Source organism: Eleutherodactylus coqui, chromosome 3 (genome assembly GCF_035609145.1).
Source record: "Eleutherodactylus coqui strain aEleCoq1 chromosome 3, aEleCoq1.hap1, whole genome shotgun sequence".
Lineage (NCBI taxonomy): Eukaryota > Metazoa > Chordata > Amphibia > Anura > Eleutherodactylidae > Eleutherodactylus > Eleutherodactylus coqui.
In genome coordinates this window covers 247,269,560-247,288,365 of record NC_089839.1, presented here as the reverse complement: position 1 = coordinate 247,288,365, position 18,806 = coordinate 247,269,560, and the positions used below count along the sequence as shown (strand labels likewise).

The 18,806-nt window shown below is 43.0% G+C and overlaps 1 protein-coding gene across 2 annotated transcripts in view; it reads left to right on the top strand.

The window, feature by feature from the left end:
* The window catches only part of LOC136621607 (uncharacterized oxidoreductase ZK1290.5-like), a 97,802-nt gene extending 79,541 nt beyond the window's left edge, over positions 1 to 18,261 (top strand). For both annotated transcript variants that reach the window (XM_066597211.1, XM_066597212.1), the window contains one exon: positions 17,989 to 18,261. In XM_066597211.1, the coding sequence (XP_066453308.1) occupies positions 17,989 to 18,090 (102 nt within the window). In that variant the 3' untranslated portion in view covers positions 18,091 to 18,261. The remainder of the gene's footprint in view (positions 1 to 17,988) is intronic.
* The last annotated feature ends 545 nt before the right edge of the window (positions 18,262 to 18,806 follow it).

Genomic DNA, 18,806 nt, shown 5'->3' with positions numbered 1-18,806 from the left:
TTTCCCATCGATGTGGCCATGTACGGGTTTTAGGTTTTTTTTGTTCCCGAAAAGTTGTATTTTTTATTGAGGCAGTTAATGTTCCATTTAACGTATTGAAAAACTTTAAAACAAATCAGAAAAAATGCAAATGTGCTGTTTTTGTGGGTCTGTGCTTTACACCGCTAACTGTACAGTAAAAATTATATATAATCTTTATGATGCTGGTCAGTATGAATATAGCAATACCAAATTTATAGTTTTGTTATGTTTCACTAATTTCACAAAATAGGAAACTTTTGTTACTCCCCATATTGTGTGATCCATAACTTTTTTTTTATCTTGTATATTTTATTTGTTCTATTTTCGGGTACATACTATGTTTTGATCACCTTTCAAGCAATTTTTTGGGAGGCAAGTTGACCACAAAAACAGCAATTCCGGCATTGTAATTTTCGTGCAGCATTCACTATGCAGGGTAGATAACATGCAGTTTTAATGTTTGGACTGTTATAGACACAGTGATGCCAATTATGTTTTTCATTGTTTGTATTTTTTACTTAAGAATAGGAAAAGAGTTTTTTCTTACTTTTTAATGTTTGTTTTTATTTCTAAAAACGCAATTTTCTTTTTTTACATTTAGTTTTAGTTTCACAGGAGAACATTGAACATGATACATTTTATAATACATTGCAGTTATGCCTGCTAAGCTCTGCCTCCGCCTTCCATACTGTACATGGTAGGGTTGGATTCCATTAGTAGGCATCAAGCTGCCATTACAACCACTCAACATCCACGATCACAGGGTGGCCGATAGGGTGACAGGGAGCTACCTCTGTCTAACTTCTTAGATGCCGTAATCATCATTGACTGTGGCATCAAAGGGATTAAAGACTGTGGACCTATGATGAAACCTTTTGTAAACTTGGCCATTTGATGAAATGGCTCTCAATGGCATTTAGAGGCATCTTCACTCCTTAATCTTTATCCAGAAACAAATAACAATGACACAATGCAATTTTCTTGGGTGGGGCAAGGTCTTGAAAGTTAGCTTCACAGACTAGTTTTCCTTTTTATCATATCCACAGATCACATGATTGTCCTGAAACTGCATCGATTTGCATAACTTGCTTGTCTGAACATATTCAGAAAATGTGGCAACAAAGTATTCATGGAGTGGTATTTTATCTGAGCTAATGTATTTCATATTACTGATTTATACCAAAAAGAATGAAATTGCCACAAAAGTTTCACAAGAGTTTCTTGGAGTCACATGGAGTCAAATTTATACTTCCATATTCTTCTGTGATGCTGCGACTTGAAGTTACCCTTTAGTATGATAACTCTCATCTGCTCTATGCTGTGTCCCTGACCACAAAAATCTTTTGCCACAGGTAATTCAGTCGTTCCCTCTCTAATCGTGTGGCGGTGAGATCTCATCCTGGCTCTGAGCTTTTGTTCTGTTTTCCTGATATAAAGCCCCCCAACAGGACATTTACTGCACATGATCAGGAACACAACATTGGACGTAGAACATGTGAATGTCCCAGGGATCTTATAGTCCTGCTGTGTGTTGGAGATCCGTATCTTGTCCACAGTCAGTACATGTGAGCAGGTCTTGTATCTCCTTACATTACATAAATAAGTTCCTTTTTCTGCGTGAAAGGTCTAAAGGAGGCCAAGAGGGCTGTCCTTAGAGCACCCAGGGTGTTTGTGGAGACACCTGGGGGTGAGTGGGTCGGGGGATGGCATTGTCTCTCCCCAAGGAGAGCACCCAGAGGGGGTGTTATTCCCAATCATTGTTTTACAGACTTGGTAAAAACTCATACATTGATTTGAAGAAATACTGCCATCCAATAGGTGGCGCTGCAGGGGTATTGTTCCATCTTTCTTATTTGCAGGTCTGAAGGAGAGATTTTGCATTCCTTTCACATTTCTTGTCACTGGACTAATTATTTGCTGTTATGCTCATCCCTCCCTGGTATTTATCTAAATGCTATTAATGCCAACATGTCTGTTTCCTCTTACCCTCTGTCTCTGGTATTTATCTAGTGCAAATAAAGCTCACCATGTTCCTGCCCTCCCATGTAATCATGTATTGTAGTAAATACGTCCTAAGATTTGTTCCATTATGCCTGAGGAAGGACCTTGAGTAGGTTGGAAAGCTTGCTGTAACATCATGTATTTTTGGTAGCCATTAGAAGGTATCATATCGACAAGATTACTTGGTTTCTCTTACTGAGAACAATCACATTGTGTATAAATTGATATAGCACTTGTAACAGCAGATATGTTGCTTACCTCTTATCTTTTCTACAAACCGATAGCCTTTTTGTTATAGAATATACTGTATATGGTGATTAGGAGATTGAGTTAATATGCTCCTTACCTAATTTTCCCATACCCCCTTACTTACATCTCAGTCACATCATGAAAAGTTCAGCCCCACTGTAGGAAAGCATGCTCTGCATATTACTTCAGAAGACGACACTTTGGCTATACTCATCTGTGCTATATATATATATATATATATATATATATATATATATATATATATATATATATGTATACAATAACCCAAAGTGTCAGCAGCACTTGAACGAACCTCAGATTATGAGGGGAGGTATATCTTCCGGGTGACGGATGCAGGCTCAACAAAAAAGGTCTGGATCCAAGACCCGTATAATCCAACATAGTCTTTTCAAATTCAGAGCCGCATCAGGGATTTATAAATGCACAGTACTCACATGGTTAAGTGCCCCATCTTTATTGGAGAAGTGTGCAAGCAGACAACGTTTCAACTGACTAGCAGTCTTTTTCCAGTCTGTACTAACAATCAATACCCACAGTCTTTCAATACAAACAGATAAAAATTGAACCAATCACCAACATCAATTAATTAAAATCAATTACAAATCCACCCAATCTGATGGAATCTACCCCATCAGAACCATTACCTAAAGTGCAGGTGTGCATAAATGTATATATAAAATTTCATGTTAAAATATCCGTATTATGTAGTTCTGCAACTTTATGGTTTTATTAAACATAGAATATAAAAAGAATTTAGAATATATAATAATATAGAATATAAAAGTATATTATTTTTTATTCTATACTTAACAGAACCATAACATTTCAGCACTACATATCAACGGATATTTTCACATGGGTTTTTATAGCAATAATTACTCATCACCCTGAAAGCCTAAATCTACTTGCAAAACCACTTTACTAATATAACAACAGGAAAATACATTGCAACATTCTGCTGTTTTTCACTCAGGTCTTCCCCTCTGTATTCTCTGATGTCAATAACTTCAGTGATAATAAACCAGACATACTGTAGATAGATTGCCAGGTAATGGCATCTCTTTTATGTATTAGAACATGGGATCCAAATAGTTAAAGGGGCTGTCTGGGACTATTGATGACCTATCCTCAGCTGGGGTTCAGCTCTTGGGATCACTTTTCCTGGGCCTGCAGTCAGTGTGAAGAGTGCTGGAAGCAGCAGCGCTGTCCATATTACTATAGCCCAAGTTGGTACTTCAGGCACACCTCCCATTAAACTCAGTGGGAGCTATGCCTGCAGTACTGACCTGGGCCGCTGCAAGGATAGTAAAAGTCTTAAGCAACACCTTTAACCCCTTCCCGCTGCAGGGCGTACATTTACATCTGCAGCTTTGGGGTATGTATGACAGGAGATTGCACGTCAATCTCCCATTATACATTGCGGGTGTTGGCTGTTTCTGACAGCCAACACCTGTCGGCAACAGCTCTGATCAGCCGCACACCTGATCAAAGTTGTTAACCCTTTAAACGCTGCTTTCAATTCTTATTTCGACATTTAAATCCCCCCGAACGGCCCCTATGCGTGGAAATCTCAGGGAGTCGTGCAGGTGTCATGACAGCCGGGGGCCTTCTGAATGGCCTCAGAGCTGTCATGGCAGAATACCTATCAAGCCGTCCCAGTCGGGTGGCTTGATAGACTGCCTGTCAGATCGCAGTATGATGTAATGCTATGGCATTACATCATACTGCAGGAGCGATCAAAACATCACAAGTCGTTGTCCACTATGGGGAATAAAAAAACAAAAAGTAAAAACAAGATGAATAAAGTTTTACTTATTGTAAAAAAAAAAATAAGAAGAAAAGTTTAAATCACCCCCTTTTGCTATATTTATAATAAAAGAAACTAAATCATAAACAAATACACATATTTGGTATTGCTGCGTTCGTAAAAGTCTGATCTATCAGAGTAACGCATTATTTACTCCGCACGATGAACGTCGTAAAAAAAGGAACGCCAACAATGCACTTTTTTGGTCAAAATGCAATAAAAAGCTATCAAAAAGTCGTATGTATTCCAAAATGGTACCAAAAGAAACTAAAGGACATCCCGCAAAAAAATGAGCCCCCACACAACCATGTTGACGGAAAAATAAAGTTATTGTTTTGCAGAATACGGTGGCAGAACATAATTATTAAAATTTAAATGGGGGGGTGGAGGAAAAAACTAAAATGGGGGAAAAAAAGGCCTTGTCCATAAGGCTGGGTTTACACAGGGCGGAATAGCTGTGAAATTTCCATGCGGGCTCTCCGCTTGGAAATTCCGTCTGCAATTTTTATCCAGGGATAAAGCAGCAAAGTGGACGAGTGGACTCAGCGCCACGGTATGTCAATTTTATTGCCATTTCCACTGCGGCCTCAACTCCTCTCTATGGGGAAGAGCTGGCTGCAGCAGAATAGGCTGCTTGAAAACCCGCGCCAAAACCCACAGGACTTCTTGCTGCAGAAATCTTGTGGAATTTCTGTGCGGTCCTGTTAGATTTCCATGGGATTTCCACCCAGTGTGAACACAGCCTAATGGGTTGAACACAATCTACTAGTAATCTACTGCCAATCATCAATGAGTAGATTGAACTAAGCAGCCACTGTCACAGATTCTGTTACCATATAAGCTGCATTTTTCATAGAATTTTATATTTTAAGACAAAACCTAGAAAAATTGAAAAGCCAAAAGAGAACTGTAAATATTTTAGCAACGTATGAAGCTATTATGGCAACAAATGTGCCACAACCATGCTGGATGACATAATCATGTGTTTGCCAGGTATATTGCAGAGGGCTGTGGGCCTCTGTGCAGCTTCATGAAAAGTGGCAATTCCTTCACTTTAAGCAGAATCATACAAATTATATTCTGCAGCTACCGTGTTTCCCTGAAAATAAGACCCTGTCTCATATTATTTTTTGCCCCAAAAGAGGCACAGGGTGTTATTTTGGGGGAATGTCTTATCATACTTACCTAGCAGGCACCGTCCGGGTCCATCCCGCTGGTCTCCGGAGCGCCAGTGCTCTTGCTTCAGAAGACTGCTTGCTGGTAATGGGGTTCATAAACCCCGCCTCAAGCAAGCAATGGCTCTCATTGGCTGAGCCGCAGCGCTCATGGACCAATCAATGCAGCGCTCGAAGAACCAATCACAGCCATCACATTGGTTCATCTGTGTCTAGTATTGCAGCTTAGACCCATCCACTTCAATTTCCAGTCTCAGACAACCCCTTTCGCTGAGGGGCAGGGTGCATAATCTTGCCGAAAGAGGCCATTGCCATTAGGGAATACCGCTGCCATGAAGGCATGTACTTGGTATACAACGTTTACTTTTGACAGTAGGTGGTACATGTCAAAGTAATATCTACAAAATAATTGACAGGACACAGTGTTTCCCAGCAGAACATTGTCCAGAACATCACACTGTCTCTGCCAACTTGCCTACTTTCCATGGTTCATCCTGGTGCCATCTCTTCCCCAGATAAGTTAGCACGCGCACCCAGCCGTCCACATGATATAAAAGTAAACCACCTTATTCCATTGCTCTGTAGTCCAGTAGTAATGCTTATGTGCCTATTGTGGGCTCTTTTGTAATAAACAGGAGTCAGCATGGGAAATCTGACAAGTCAGTGATGCAGTCAAATACACAGAAAGCTGTGATGCATTGCTTCTATTAAAGGCCCATTTAGAAACAACATTTATTGCTTAAAATTTGCTCAAAAGCAATATTTTGAGCGATAATCGTTGTTTGCATTTACAAGGCAAGGTGATCGCTCAAAATTCGCTCAAACAACAGTTTGAGTAACAGTTTTGATTGTTTGCATAAGCTCTTAAGTAGAGAATTAGCTACTTAAGAGCTTATTAGCGTGCAAATGAAGGCTCCTGTCCTATACAAAAGACAGCGGGAGCGTTGTTTTCTGTATACAGCTGCTGTGTTCTCGTAGCGCTCAGCTGATATACAGCTGAGTGCTCTGAGCGGGGTATCCAGAAGACAGCAGCTGTGTACAGAAGACAGCATTCCCTCTGTGTTCTTGGAGCGCTCAGCTGGTATACAACTGAGCGCTCTGAGCGGGGTATACAGAAGACAACTGGAGCGCTTTCTTCTGTATACAGCTCTTTTGTTCTTAGAGGTCTCAGCTAGTATCACATTGGTAAGTCCCAGCGGGATACCAGCTGAAAGAATGTTATCAGTGCCGCCCACTGAGAAAATCAGCATGCGGCATTGATAAGGCTCCTCACTCATTTCTAGCTTGCTAGAAATGAGCAATGAACGAATAGTGCACAAACAGTGCACGATGGCAGAGCATTTAGACAGAACAATTATCGCTCAAAAGATGGCTTTCCAGCTTCCAACTTGCCCACCAGCTTCAAGAATTTACTGTTCATTTGCTGCCTAATATAACCCACCCTTGGCTGTTGTCATTGTAATGAGATAATATTATTCACTTCATCTGTTAATTAGTTTTAATATTATGGCTGAACAATCCATGCTACAGGTAATAATAGAAGATGTTGTCAGAGACCGCTGTTGAAGAAGGCAGATATTGTTTGCTTATATACATATACCCAAAGCTGTGGGGTATGTGAATAGAGATCTATTCACATCCTGTTCATTTGGATGGGTCATATGTAGATAAATAATACCAACCTCTATAATAAAGCTATCTTGTGTTTCGAATCATGAGCGTTTCTCCTTCCGCCACCTAGAGGCTGTGCCAGGCTTCTAGCACCCCCTTTCCCTGGGACCAGCCAGTCACTAGAGTGATGGGAGCCAGGGCTTGATCTTATTACTCCACGTTTCCAATTATCTTCTGACTAATGATATTTCAGCACTTCAATTCACTATAAGGCTTCTTTCACACAAGCGCACATTGTCCGGCTGTTTTCACAGCCGGCCGATATACGCTACGTTGTTAGTAAAAAGTCTGGTGAACGGGCATACAAATCAAACGTTTGTGCGCCCGTTCGTATGGCCTGGTGAGGCCGGCGCAAAAGTTCACATTAGCGTTTTTTTGTCTGATTCTTTTTTTTTTACAAAAATCGGAAATGCACAGAATGTAAATGAACGGAAAACATAAAGTATGCTCTCCGTTCATTTCCATTTAACTTCTGTTTTTCAGCATTTTAAACCGATCAGTCTTGGTCTTCATTGTCTCCTGCGTATGCTCAGAAATAAAACCTGATACAGAAGCAAGAAGGAAAAATGGATGAAAAAGGATTGATTTTCATTATTTACAGTAGCAGCAAAGTGGACGAGATTTTGAAAATTCCGCTGGCAATTCCGCCCCGTGGGGACCCAGCCGTAACCTGCAAACTCTGCAGTCTCATTTAGTTCCCATAAGCCAGGTTGTTTACTGTAACAAGAAGGGTGGAAGTGATAGTCAGCAGGTGACGAGGAAAGTGAAAGACATTCTGGAGGTTTTCCTATGTTCAATCAATGTAACCTTCCAAACACCAGGCAGACAACCATTGCTCAGCAGCTACGTAATGTCTATGACCAGTTTATGGATTGAAGGAAAGAGGTGGCTTAAACCAACCATGTTTATAAGCTCTGTGGAATAAGTTGGCGCTATACGAATAAAGATTATTATTATGCCAGTGTATTAGCGTGCACTTTAAAGGGATCCAAACCACGGTAGCATGAACCCAGGGCAACCATACACCGTGCCCCTGTTTTATCCTGAAACATGGCAGCATTTCAGAATAAGCACACTTCGAAGTTTAACTCAGAGCTGAACTCCGAGTCAGGAAGGCAGGCCGCACCAGCCTCTCCCCTCCCGCATCATGCAGAGGAACAGCACTTTCCCTATACAAAAGCAGGGAGAGGGCTGTTACTCTATATGCTGTGGGTGGGGAAAGTCTGGTGCGGCCTGATTCGGAGTTCAGCTCTGAGTCAAACTTCAAAGTGTGCTTATTCTGAAATGCTGCAGTGCTTCAGAAGAGAACACCCACGGTGGCACTGTGCATAGCCTTCCCAGGTCCATGTGGTTTCGGCAGCACCAAGCTGATGACAGAATCCCTTTAATAATATGCGGTACATTGGAGGTCTGCTGCTTGCTCGCACAGGGAGATCAGGAACATTCGCGTGTAACCCAAGAACTAGATTTGTGATGGAAAAAATTACCGTTTAAGAGGAAAGTTATCTCAAACAAACTCATTGCTAAAAACAATGTTTCAGGAAAGCTTAGAAAATAAACAAAGAGTGGAAGGGAGGGGACATGGAGAGTGACGAGAGCGCGGCTTCCTGTCTGGTAGCCATACAATACTCTGATTAATCTGGAAGGAGGCCAGCTGGAGAAATACTCTACTATCCATGCTTGCAGCGCTCCGAGGCAGAGAGACCTAGAACGTGATACACCACATCAACTGATCTGGATAGATGTAGTCTCATTCTATATCTCTGCATCTCGATACATTTGTGTACAGTGTGGTTATTGTTATGTCTCCTCTATCCTGCTTGCAGACCAGAGGCAGACCGCTATTGGCCAAAGCAGTGCCCCTGTCTTACATATGACTAATGAACATTAGGCCGGGTTTTGCTATGCTAGTCAGCTGCTACAGGTGAAGCACTTGGCTTCATTGTAGAAGCTGCTTGGCTTAAGATTGTGTCGCACAGCAACAGTCTTTTGTAGTAGAACACATGTGGTCTTCAGTCAGTGGTTTTGATGTACAATTAACAAGCCCATCAAAAATGCTATCAAAATGCCAAAGAAATGCGGTAAAACCACAATAAAAGCATCAAGTAGAAAGCCAGCCTACGGCTAAGTTCAGATGTAGTAGAAACTTTTTCCACCATGGATTTTACCATGAATTAGTAGTGAGTCCATGGTTGCATGTGTGAAAGAGAAAGTATCGGAAAATGACCTATTGTTTAAGTAAACATTTTGTCAAGCTTTTTTTTTTGTAAATTTTTGTGTTTTTTTGTTGTTTTTTTTTTTTTATTTAAAGTCTTGCAGTTTTCACAATAACCACTAATCCTAATAATAGGCCGACATTTCCTGTTTTGTAGTGAAAACTTTTTAGTAATCATCTCACCATCATAGGTAGTATTACAATGAAAGGTAACACGTATGTATGTATTACACAGGCTCCACCATTTATAATAGGTGATGGTCATAGCTCACCTCCTCCCTCTCCTTGCACAACACTTTCTGCACAAGTCATAGAACATGCCTAGAACATAGAAGTCAGTGAACCTCTCTTGTCTATTCTTTCCTATGGCCCATGAGGCTGATGTAAAACATATCGCTAAATGCTGTTAACAGCACCTCAGGTAAAATAATCGTCCCTATAGTCATGTACAGCGTATAGAATAAATAGTGTACAATCAGAAAATAAAGACTGATTAAAAAATATGTTTCATTGTCAGAATTTAATTAGTAAAAAAAAGTGACGCATTTCCTTTAAATGTACACTTTGATGCGCAATGCACCCTTTGCGTTGCTTTAAAATATCAGCGGCATTCCTTAAAGGGGCACAAACATTTCAAGCAACTTATGCTCATCCACTAGTTTGTGTTAGTTTTATCATATCTGCAATATATTTGCGTTAAAAATTTTGCATCTTTAGCAGCAGGGGGTGGGACCTTTCCATAACAGCAGCATAGATGGCTCCCCTGCACTTACAGGCTGCGGGCTGACAGATCTGCAGACACTGTGAATACGATTGCCACAGTCTCTGCATCTCCTACTGTTACAGTATGTATGTGTGTGCACACATTTCACACATACATTAGAGTGGGTTTTTTAATCATTTTACTAGAATGTCTCTAAATGTCTGATTATCCTGAGAAATCAGAGGGGCGAGCATTCAAAATCTTCCTGCTGATTGGACCAGAGACTGTACAATGCAGCATGGAAAGTAAGGGCAAGAAAGTCAGGACAGTGAAATACTGGCAGAATACTAGATTTGCTACACTAAGTTATAACCCTTTTCAAAAGTCATGTTATACTTTGTTGCATCTGTATAGACGTGAAAGTGCTCAGATGAAGTAAGTGTTCTGTACGGGGTAGTTTCCATGCCACATGGAAAAGCTGTTTATTATGAGGATCGCACCAGAGTCAATGAGAGTAATGTTTTCCTTTTAGCACTGTAACGTGTATCACTTAAAGGGGTTGTCCCGCGCCGAAACGGGTTTTTTTTTTTTTTCAACCCCCCCCCCGTTCGGCGCGAGACAACCCCGATGCAGGGAGGTAAAGAAAGCTCACCGGAGCGCTTACCTGAATCCCCGCGCTCCGGTGACTTCTCTACTCACCGCTGAAGATGGCCTCTTCCTCCGTGGACCGCAGCTCTTCTGTGCGGTCCACTGCCGATTCCAGCCTCCTGATTGGCTGGAATCGGCACGTGACGGGGCGGAGCTACACGGAGCTACACGGAGCCCCATAGAAGACTGCAGAAGACCCGGACTGCGCAAGCGCGGCTAATTTGGCCATCGGAGGGCGAAAATTAGTCGGCACCATGGAGACGAGGACGCCAGCAACGGAACAGGTAAGTATAAAACTTTTTATAACTTCTGCATGGCTCATAATTAATGCACAATGTACATTACAAAGTGCATTATTATGGCCATGCAGAAGTGTACAGACCCACTTGCTGCCTCGGGACAACCCCTTTAAGACACTTTGTACTATACTGTTTGAAGCCTTTCACATTGTACGAGCTTGCTTTCCATTGAGCAAGCCAGAAACACTATCTCCTAGCACATTTCCGAGTGGACTGATAGTGTTCATGTTGAATTAGAGCTCTGGTTTGGCAAAAGCTTTAAAGAACATTTCTACATCAAATCTAAAAACCACCACTACATTTAAAGGGGTATAACCAGCTTTGCTTTTCATAGCCAAGTTGCTAAAATGCTGCTATATTTATCGGCCACCCAGCTGGAACCTACGAAAACAGGTGAACGCTTCAGCCCAGCGCTGCTTATGTAGCTCTCACCAAAGCGAATGGGAGCTACGAAAACCGCCCTGGGCTGAAGCGCCCAGCTTTTTCCGACAGGTGGTCAGAAACTAGAGAGCTTGGGTTTTCTCATCTAAGCCATGAAAAGTTAAGATGGGAATACCCCCTTAAGTTCTCGAATGGTTATATTCAGCCTTATATATAATGGTTATATTCAGCCTTTTTCTATATATGCGCTTTCCCTCTGTCTCCAAAGAGTTAGAACCACTAATAGAAACCAATACAACTCCTATAAAGGTTGTCACCCAGTAATGAGCCCCGTGTCGTGCAGAGTGCTATGGCAGCACAAATGCAGTTCTAAGCTCTTGCTCACAACCTGAAGGTTGCGGGTTCAATCCCCGCTTGGTTCAGGTAGCCGGCTCAAGGTTGACTCAGCCTTCCATCCTTCCGAGGTCAGTAAAATGAGTACCCAGCTTGGTGGGGGGTAATAAATAAATTACCTGAAAGCGCTACCGAATAAGTTGGCGCTATACAAATAACACGATTTTTTTATTTACTTATTTATGTCATATTTTGTAATAAGGCAGATATGAGACAGACAGGAACTGAATTGGTTGGCACAACTTCCCTGCACATTAGTAGACTAGTGTTATGTAAGTAACTTTGTGGACACTTCTGTGAGACCTTGTTCTGCTCTTTTCACATCTCTTGCAGCCTTTTTGCATTTTCTTTGTACTGGAAAATAAATTGATTTGTGCTCCCAAGTATCTGATGCAATGATATACTGTGGTGAACCCTACAGGGTCACAAGTGGGAGGCGAAATCACAGCATTCCTGAAATATCTTATAGTACAAGCATATATCACACAATATGCTTCTCATGCTTAGATTAAAAATACATATAAATCTACACCACTAAATGTTACGCTTTTGATAAAACGTGCTCAGATGTCATTTTGTAAATACATTGCTTTACTTTCCGAGTACTCATAATAAGACATAATACTCATCCAAAACTGAATTCAGAATTTCAGACCTAGCCACAGAGTCTTCAGAGCTTGACTACAGTGGTGGTAGAGTACCCACGTACATAATGACCAGCCCAAGGAACCACGACCATCAGCCAATATGTTTGGGCAGTTTTAGGGTTATGTATGTGAATCTGGTGAAGCAGCCAAATGGAGCAGAAAGCGCAACCCCCAGCACAGATGTGAAACCACCCTTAAGTATGTTCCTGCTCAATCCCTCTTTAGACAGTTATCATAACCTTGTACATTCTGTGGCTGTAAAGACCATTCGTACTAATGTATTCCTCCCAGTACATATCCTACTGATGCTCCTGATCTCAGAGAACACAATGGCTGTAACAGAAGTGATAAAGAAGTTCTACCTTCATGATGTAAGTAATCATTCGGGTCATCTCAGTTAAATACCCTCTAAAGACTGGTTTAGAGTAGTAGGTAACAGAAACCGTAGACCACAACACTGATGGTAATCAGCAAATGTTCTTCCTAAATAGCACCTTCCTCTCCACTTACACCACTTGTCAAACTCAAGGCCTGCGGCCCGAATCCAGCTCGCCCCATTATTTTAGGTGTCTCGCGAAGTCCTTCAGTTTCCTTAGAGGACACAGCCAGTGCTTGGCAGAGGGTGTGGCGCCAGCACAGCGAGCGGGTACTTAGATTCTGATCTCCGGCGCGCACCTCCACACCGCTCTGTTCAGCAACTCACATGTGTTGGCACAGCTCTGACAGCCCCCCAGGTGTCTTAGCCACCCTTCAAGGTAGGAAAGATGGTCCTAAAGAGGTGAAAGAGGCTGGCTATTATCTAACCCGGTCATAAAGGACATCTTGGCCTTTTGCTGTGCAAGTGTCCCATAGTAACAGCTCTGGTGGAACAATTTGAATACTTTTTCAGAAACCTTGTTATTTTCAGAATATGATCAATGGATGAGGATGGTGTCTGATATGGTGTCTCAGGTTATTTAACACAACGTTAAAGGGGTTGTCTCGCGGCGAAAGTGTTTTTTGTTTTTTTTAAATGGACCCCTGCATTATGCCCTGTAAAAAAGAAAGCATGCGTTAGTTTTTAACAAGCACATTGCACTTACCTGCATCAGCGTTCTGCAGCTTCTTCTTTTCTTCTTTTAAAGATGGCGCCGCTGGTCTTCTCCCACGGTGCACCGCGGGTCTTCCCATGGTGCACCGTGGAGTTTCTTCTTCTGTCTTCCGCGTTCCACTGCCGATACAGCCACCTCATTGGCTGATCGGCACCACGTGACGGGGGCGGAGCTACGATGACGACGCGGTGACCAGCTCTCCGGCACAAGCGGCCCCATTCACCAGGCAGAGGACCGCACAGCGCAAGCGCGTCTAAAAAAGCAAGAAGCCAGCGAAATTAGACGGAGCCATGGAGACGGGGACGCTAGCAACGGAGCAGGTAAGTGAATAACTTCTGTATGGCTCATATTTAATGCACAATGTATATTACAAAGTGCATTAATATGGCCATACAGAAGTGTATAACCCCACTTGCTTTCGCGAGACAACCCCTTTAAGGAGTAGTTACATTTATGCACTCTCAGGGGGGTTTCACAAATGCGTTTGGAGTCCTTTTAAAACTGATCAGTTTTTAACTGAATGTGGACTGATTAAAAACTGACACAGAACTGATACATGCAAATACATTTTTTGGGGTTGAGTAGCTGATTATTATATATGCAGGTCATTGCACACTCCACAAGTTTCACTCTGGGAGGTCTGCCAGAGCTCTTCCTCCAAGCCAGCACAATACACACTCCTGGCTGGTGGGTGGAGGCTGGGCTTCTCCCTCCCCCTTCTCTTTCTTGGGCTTCTCCCTCCCCCTCCAAAAATTGACAGACATGTCATGCCACACATTTTTCATGTACCTTAGACACCTTTTGGACTCTTCTGAGTAAGAGAGCATGCTTTAGCCACAGTTGGGTGGGACTTAAAATGTCATTAAAGGGGTTGTCTCGCGCCGAAACGTTTTTTTTTTTTTCCATAGCCCCCCCGTTCGGCGCAGGACAACCACAAGGGATGTGTTAAAAAACAAAAATACATATTACTTACCCGAATCCCCGCTCTGCGACGTCTTCCTTCTTCTTCCTTCACCAAGATGGCCGCCGGGATCTTCACCCACGATGCACCGCGGGTCCTTTCCCATGGTGCACCGTGGGCTCTGTGCGGTCCATTGCCGATTCCAGCCTCCTGATTGGCTGGAATCGGCACACGTGACGGGGTGGAGCTACGCGATGACGCGTAGAAGGGGGCGGAGCCAGAACGCCACTCGTGCCTGGACCTAGGAGAAGGGGAGAAGACCGCACAGCGCAAGCGTGTCTAAAAAAGCAAGAAGACATCAGAATTAGACAGATCCATGGAGACAGGGACGCCAGCAACGGAGCAGGTAAGTGAATAACTTCTGTATGGCTCATATTTAATGCATGATGTACATTACAAAGTGCATTAATATGGCCATACAGAAGTGTATACCCCCACTTGCTTTTGCGGGACAACCCCTTTAACTTTGTTGCTCTAGTGTTCAAAAGGGAGATAACAGTGAAAAGCCAGCTCCTATTAAACCTAGTGTGTCCATTCAAACAATGGCGCAAGCAAATACATTCACATTATGCACATACACAGCACTACTGCAAGCACATTGCAATTGCGCACAACACAGACAGCTCTGCAACATACATAGCTCTAGAGTATACTCAACTCTGCTAGAAATACACATAGAGCTCTGCTACATATATGCATGCACACACATCTATTGCTGGCACGTTAAACACTGATTTTTTTTTTAAACACTAAATCCATATACACAACTGTAGTAATAATTGACCCCCCCCTCCCTCTAGATGCTTCCTGGTCACATGGTTATGACATCATCTATAGTCCTGCTGCTACTGTAAGACCTTTGATCTCTGCTATTGTCTGTCTCTGTGATCTCCAGCCTTATAGGCTGGAAGGGACTGATTGGGCAGGGAGAGGCAGGATCGTGCAGCCTAGGTATGTATGGCTGCAGAGTTCTCCTGATAATCGCTCAGCCCACTTTATCAGTGCATTGTCGGATCATTAACATAGCGGTCAGGGGTCTCTGGATCTATCAGACCCCCCTGCCTCTGTACGATAAGGCAGAGATGCTTTTCAGCAAGAGTTTATCTTACTGAAAACTGTGTTTTATATTCAGAAAAATACGGTAATATAGAACAATTATATGGCAAAAGACACGCAAAGTATGACTGGATTCCATGGACTCACTACTATAACTCCCTGCAGGGTAATCTTACAGATTTAGTTGTAGCAGCATGACTCCATTTGTCATCTCGCCACATAATTCTTTATGTACTGTATAATATCTTTCTTAAGTGTTTTATATAACTAGACCCAGGTAACTTCAATCAATGGCAAGAATGTTATTTAATGGCTCAATTTAATGTTGTCGTTGTCTTTGCTGCTCTTAATTTTTGTTCTACTCTATGGGAGCTCAGTTCGACATTCTAGTTAAAGATATGAGCAAACTCATTGTGTTAAAGAAATATATATTCTAACCTGGTGAGCTCGTTCTTTATGAGTACTCTACTTCTGTTTCTTTTCAAAATGTATTATTATAAAACTTATTGATCTCCTTTTTCCGGTGTGTCAAGCCATGACTAAATACTGTGTGTGCCTCTAAGGGCTAATGCCACGGATGGATTGTCGCTGCGGAATTCACAGCCAGGCGCCTGACGCGACTTCCGCAGTAATGACTGTCCATAGACATGCAATGTTAAACGATTCTTCCCTGCCCACGAGCGGAAATCAACTGTGAGAATCGCAGCATGTTCTATTTTGTGCGGAAAATTGCACAGACGGCTTCCATTGCAGTCAATGGAAGCCATCCGTCCCGTGATATTCCGCAATGCGTCACAGTCCAGCGCAGCACTGTGCACGCGCCACCGGCTCGCCAGGCAAGGCATTAGCAGCGGATCCGGATAGGTGAGTATAGGGTCTCTGGGGGGCGCCGGGTCTGATTCCACTGCTAGATTTCGCATACTTCCATGGCTGCCCGGTCACCAGATTTTTCGCCAATAGAACATATATGGGACCATCTGGGACGCCAACTTCGACAGCCTACGAGTTTGCACAATCTCGAGGCTCAGTTATGGCAAATGTGGAGCGATATGCAGGATACCATGCGGAAGCTATATATCTCCATGCCCGCCCGTATCACATCTTGTATCCAAGCCAGGGGGGGTACAATAGGGTACTAGGGCCTCCATGCCCGCTTGTATCACATCTTGTATCCAAGCTGGAGGCAGTACAACAGGGTACTAGAGCCTTCATATCCTCCATATCACATCTTGTATCCAAGCTAGAGGCGGTACAACAGGGTACTAGAACCTCCATGCCTTCCATATCACATCTTGTATCCAAGCTGGAGGCGGTACAATAGAGTACTAGAGCCTCCATGCCCTCCGTATCATATCTTGTATCCAAGCTAGAGGTGGTACAACAGGGTACTAGAGCCTTAAAGCCCATCCGTATCACATCTTGTATCCAAGCTAGAGGCAGTACAACAGGGTACTAGAGCCTCCATGCCCTCTATATCACAGCTTGTATCCATGCTATAGGCGGTACAACAGGGTACTAGAGCCTCCATGCCCTCCATATCACATCTTGTATCCAAGCTAGAGGCGGTACAATAGGGTACTACAGCCACTCTTCATGTGTTCAGTTTTCCTTTTGCTCTGATCTTGTAATCACTTACTTATATCAACATTACATTTACATAAATAGAAAGTTTCATTTGATTGCGACAACTCCTTCTAGGTGCATGATTTTTTTTTACAATGAGGGTATTAAAAAGAATAGGACTCAGGACTGACCCTTGTGGTCAACACTTGTAACTTGTCACCGTTCAGAATATACTCCATTAACAACAACACTCTGAAATCTTTTAGCCAGCTATGAATCCACCAGACTATGCAAGGAGTAAGCAGCCTGTTACACTGGGCGACCTGTCGGACACAGATGACCGAAAGATCGTAGTAGCGATGATCGCTCCTGTGCTTTTACACAGGAATGATCATCGCTGATTAAATGGAAGGGAGTCGTTCTGGTCTGCCCGCCTCCATTCACAGTAAGCAGGAAGTCATAGATGAACTACTGCCTCTTACCCAGGCTGACCGCCATTCAGTTTTTATGCTGCCTAAACTGAACAACGAATGATAAGTGAACAATATCGCTCTTCATTCAGTCTGTGTATGCATTTACACTGAATGATCATTCAGATTCACGAATCGTGGGAATCCAAACCATTATCAGCCCATGTAAAAGAGCCCTTAGTCCAAGTTTCAGTAACTTATCTATAAGCTCTTTATGTGGAACTGTAGCAAAGGCTTTACTGAAATCCAGATAGGAGGGGGACCACCTTCATCCACCATTGTTGTGGCCATCAAAGAAATCAATTAGATTAGTTTGATATGATCTGTCCTCAGTAAAGCCGTGCTGTTTAGCGTTCAACAGGTTGTTGGTCTTTAGGTTGTTTAATGTCCTCTTGTTCAGGAGAGTTTCAATGTAACTACTAGAGATATCAAACCAATGGGATTCCCGCCCCCATCAAAGTACATGGTGTAAATTTCCTTAGTGAGCTTCTCCACTTCGAAAATGATGCCACGTGTGAAACCAGTTGGTTCGATATCTCGAGTATACCGGCATATGAAAGTGGCCTTAGTGTCCATGCTTGGAGTATTTGTAATCCCTGGTCCTTTGTGTCTACAGGTGTTTGACTTCCATCTGCAACATTCGGACATGATGTGGATCTCATCACTACATAGTAACAAGAAGCTAATCCATCTGACATACCCGCTGTGGAAGGGGTGAACTGGAGATCCACACACAACGTCCAGGACACTGGCCGTCCACAATCACCTCTACTACATAAGTTATTGGATAACTCTCATGTGATGTTGCTCTTACAATATTAATCTTTATTATCTCAATAATGTAATATGGTAGTTTCACGATTTCCCGTGTGCCTTAGGGTGCATTCACACGAACGTATATCGGCTCGGTTTTCACGCCGAGCCGATATACGTTGTCCTCATGTGCAGGGGGGCGAGGCTGGAAAAGCCCAGGAGCAGGAACTGAGCTCCCGCCCCCTCTCTGCCCCCTCCCCACCCCCTCTCCGCCCCTCTGCACTATTTGCAATGAGAGGAGGCGAGACGGGGGCGGGGATAAGTGCCGTGAATTAGCCCCGCCCCCGCCCCGCCTCTCCCCATTGCAAATAGTGCAGAGGGGCGGAGAGGAGGCAGAGAGGGGGCGGGAGCTCAGTTCCTGCTCCTGGGCTCTTCCAGCCTCCCCCCCCCCCCTGCACACGAGGACGACGTATATCGGCTCAGCATGAAAATTGAGCCGATATACGTTCGTGTGAATGCACCCTTAAAATGTGTTTTTTACCCTTATGAAATCCATTTTTATTGTGTGTTTACCATTAGATTTGTCTTGACTTAACAGTTATAACACTTAAAGTAAAACATATTGCTAAGATAAAGTATTATTATTTTATAAAGGACTGCCATGATAATTAGCAAGTCATT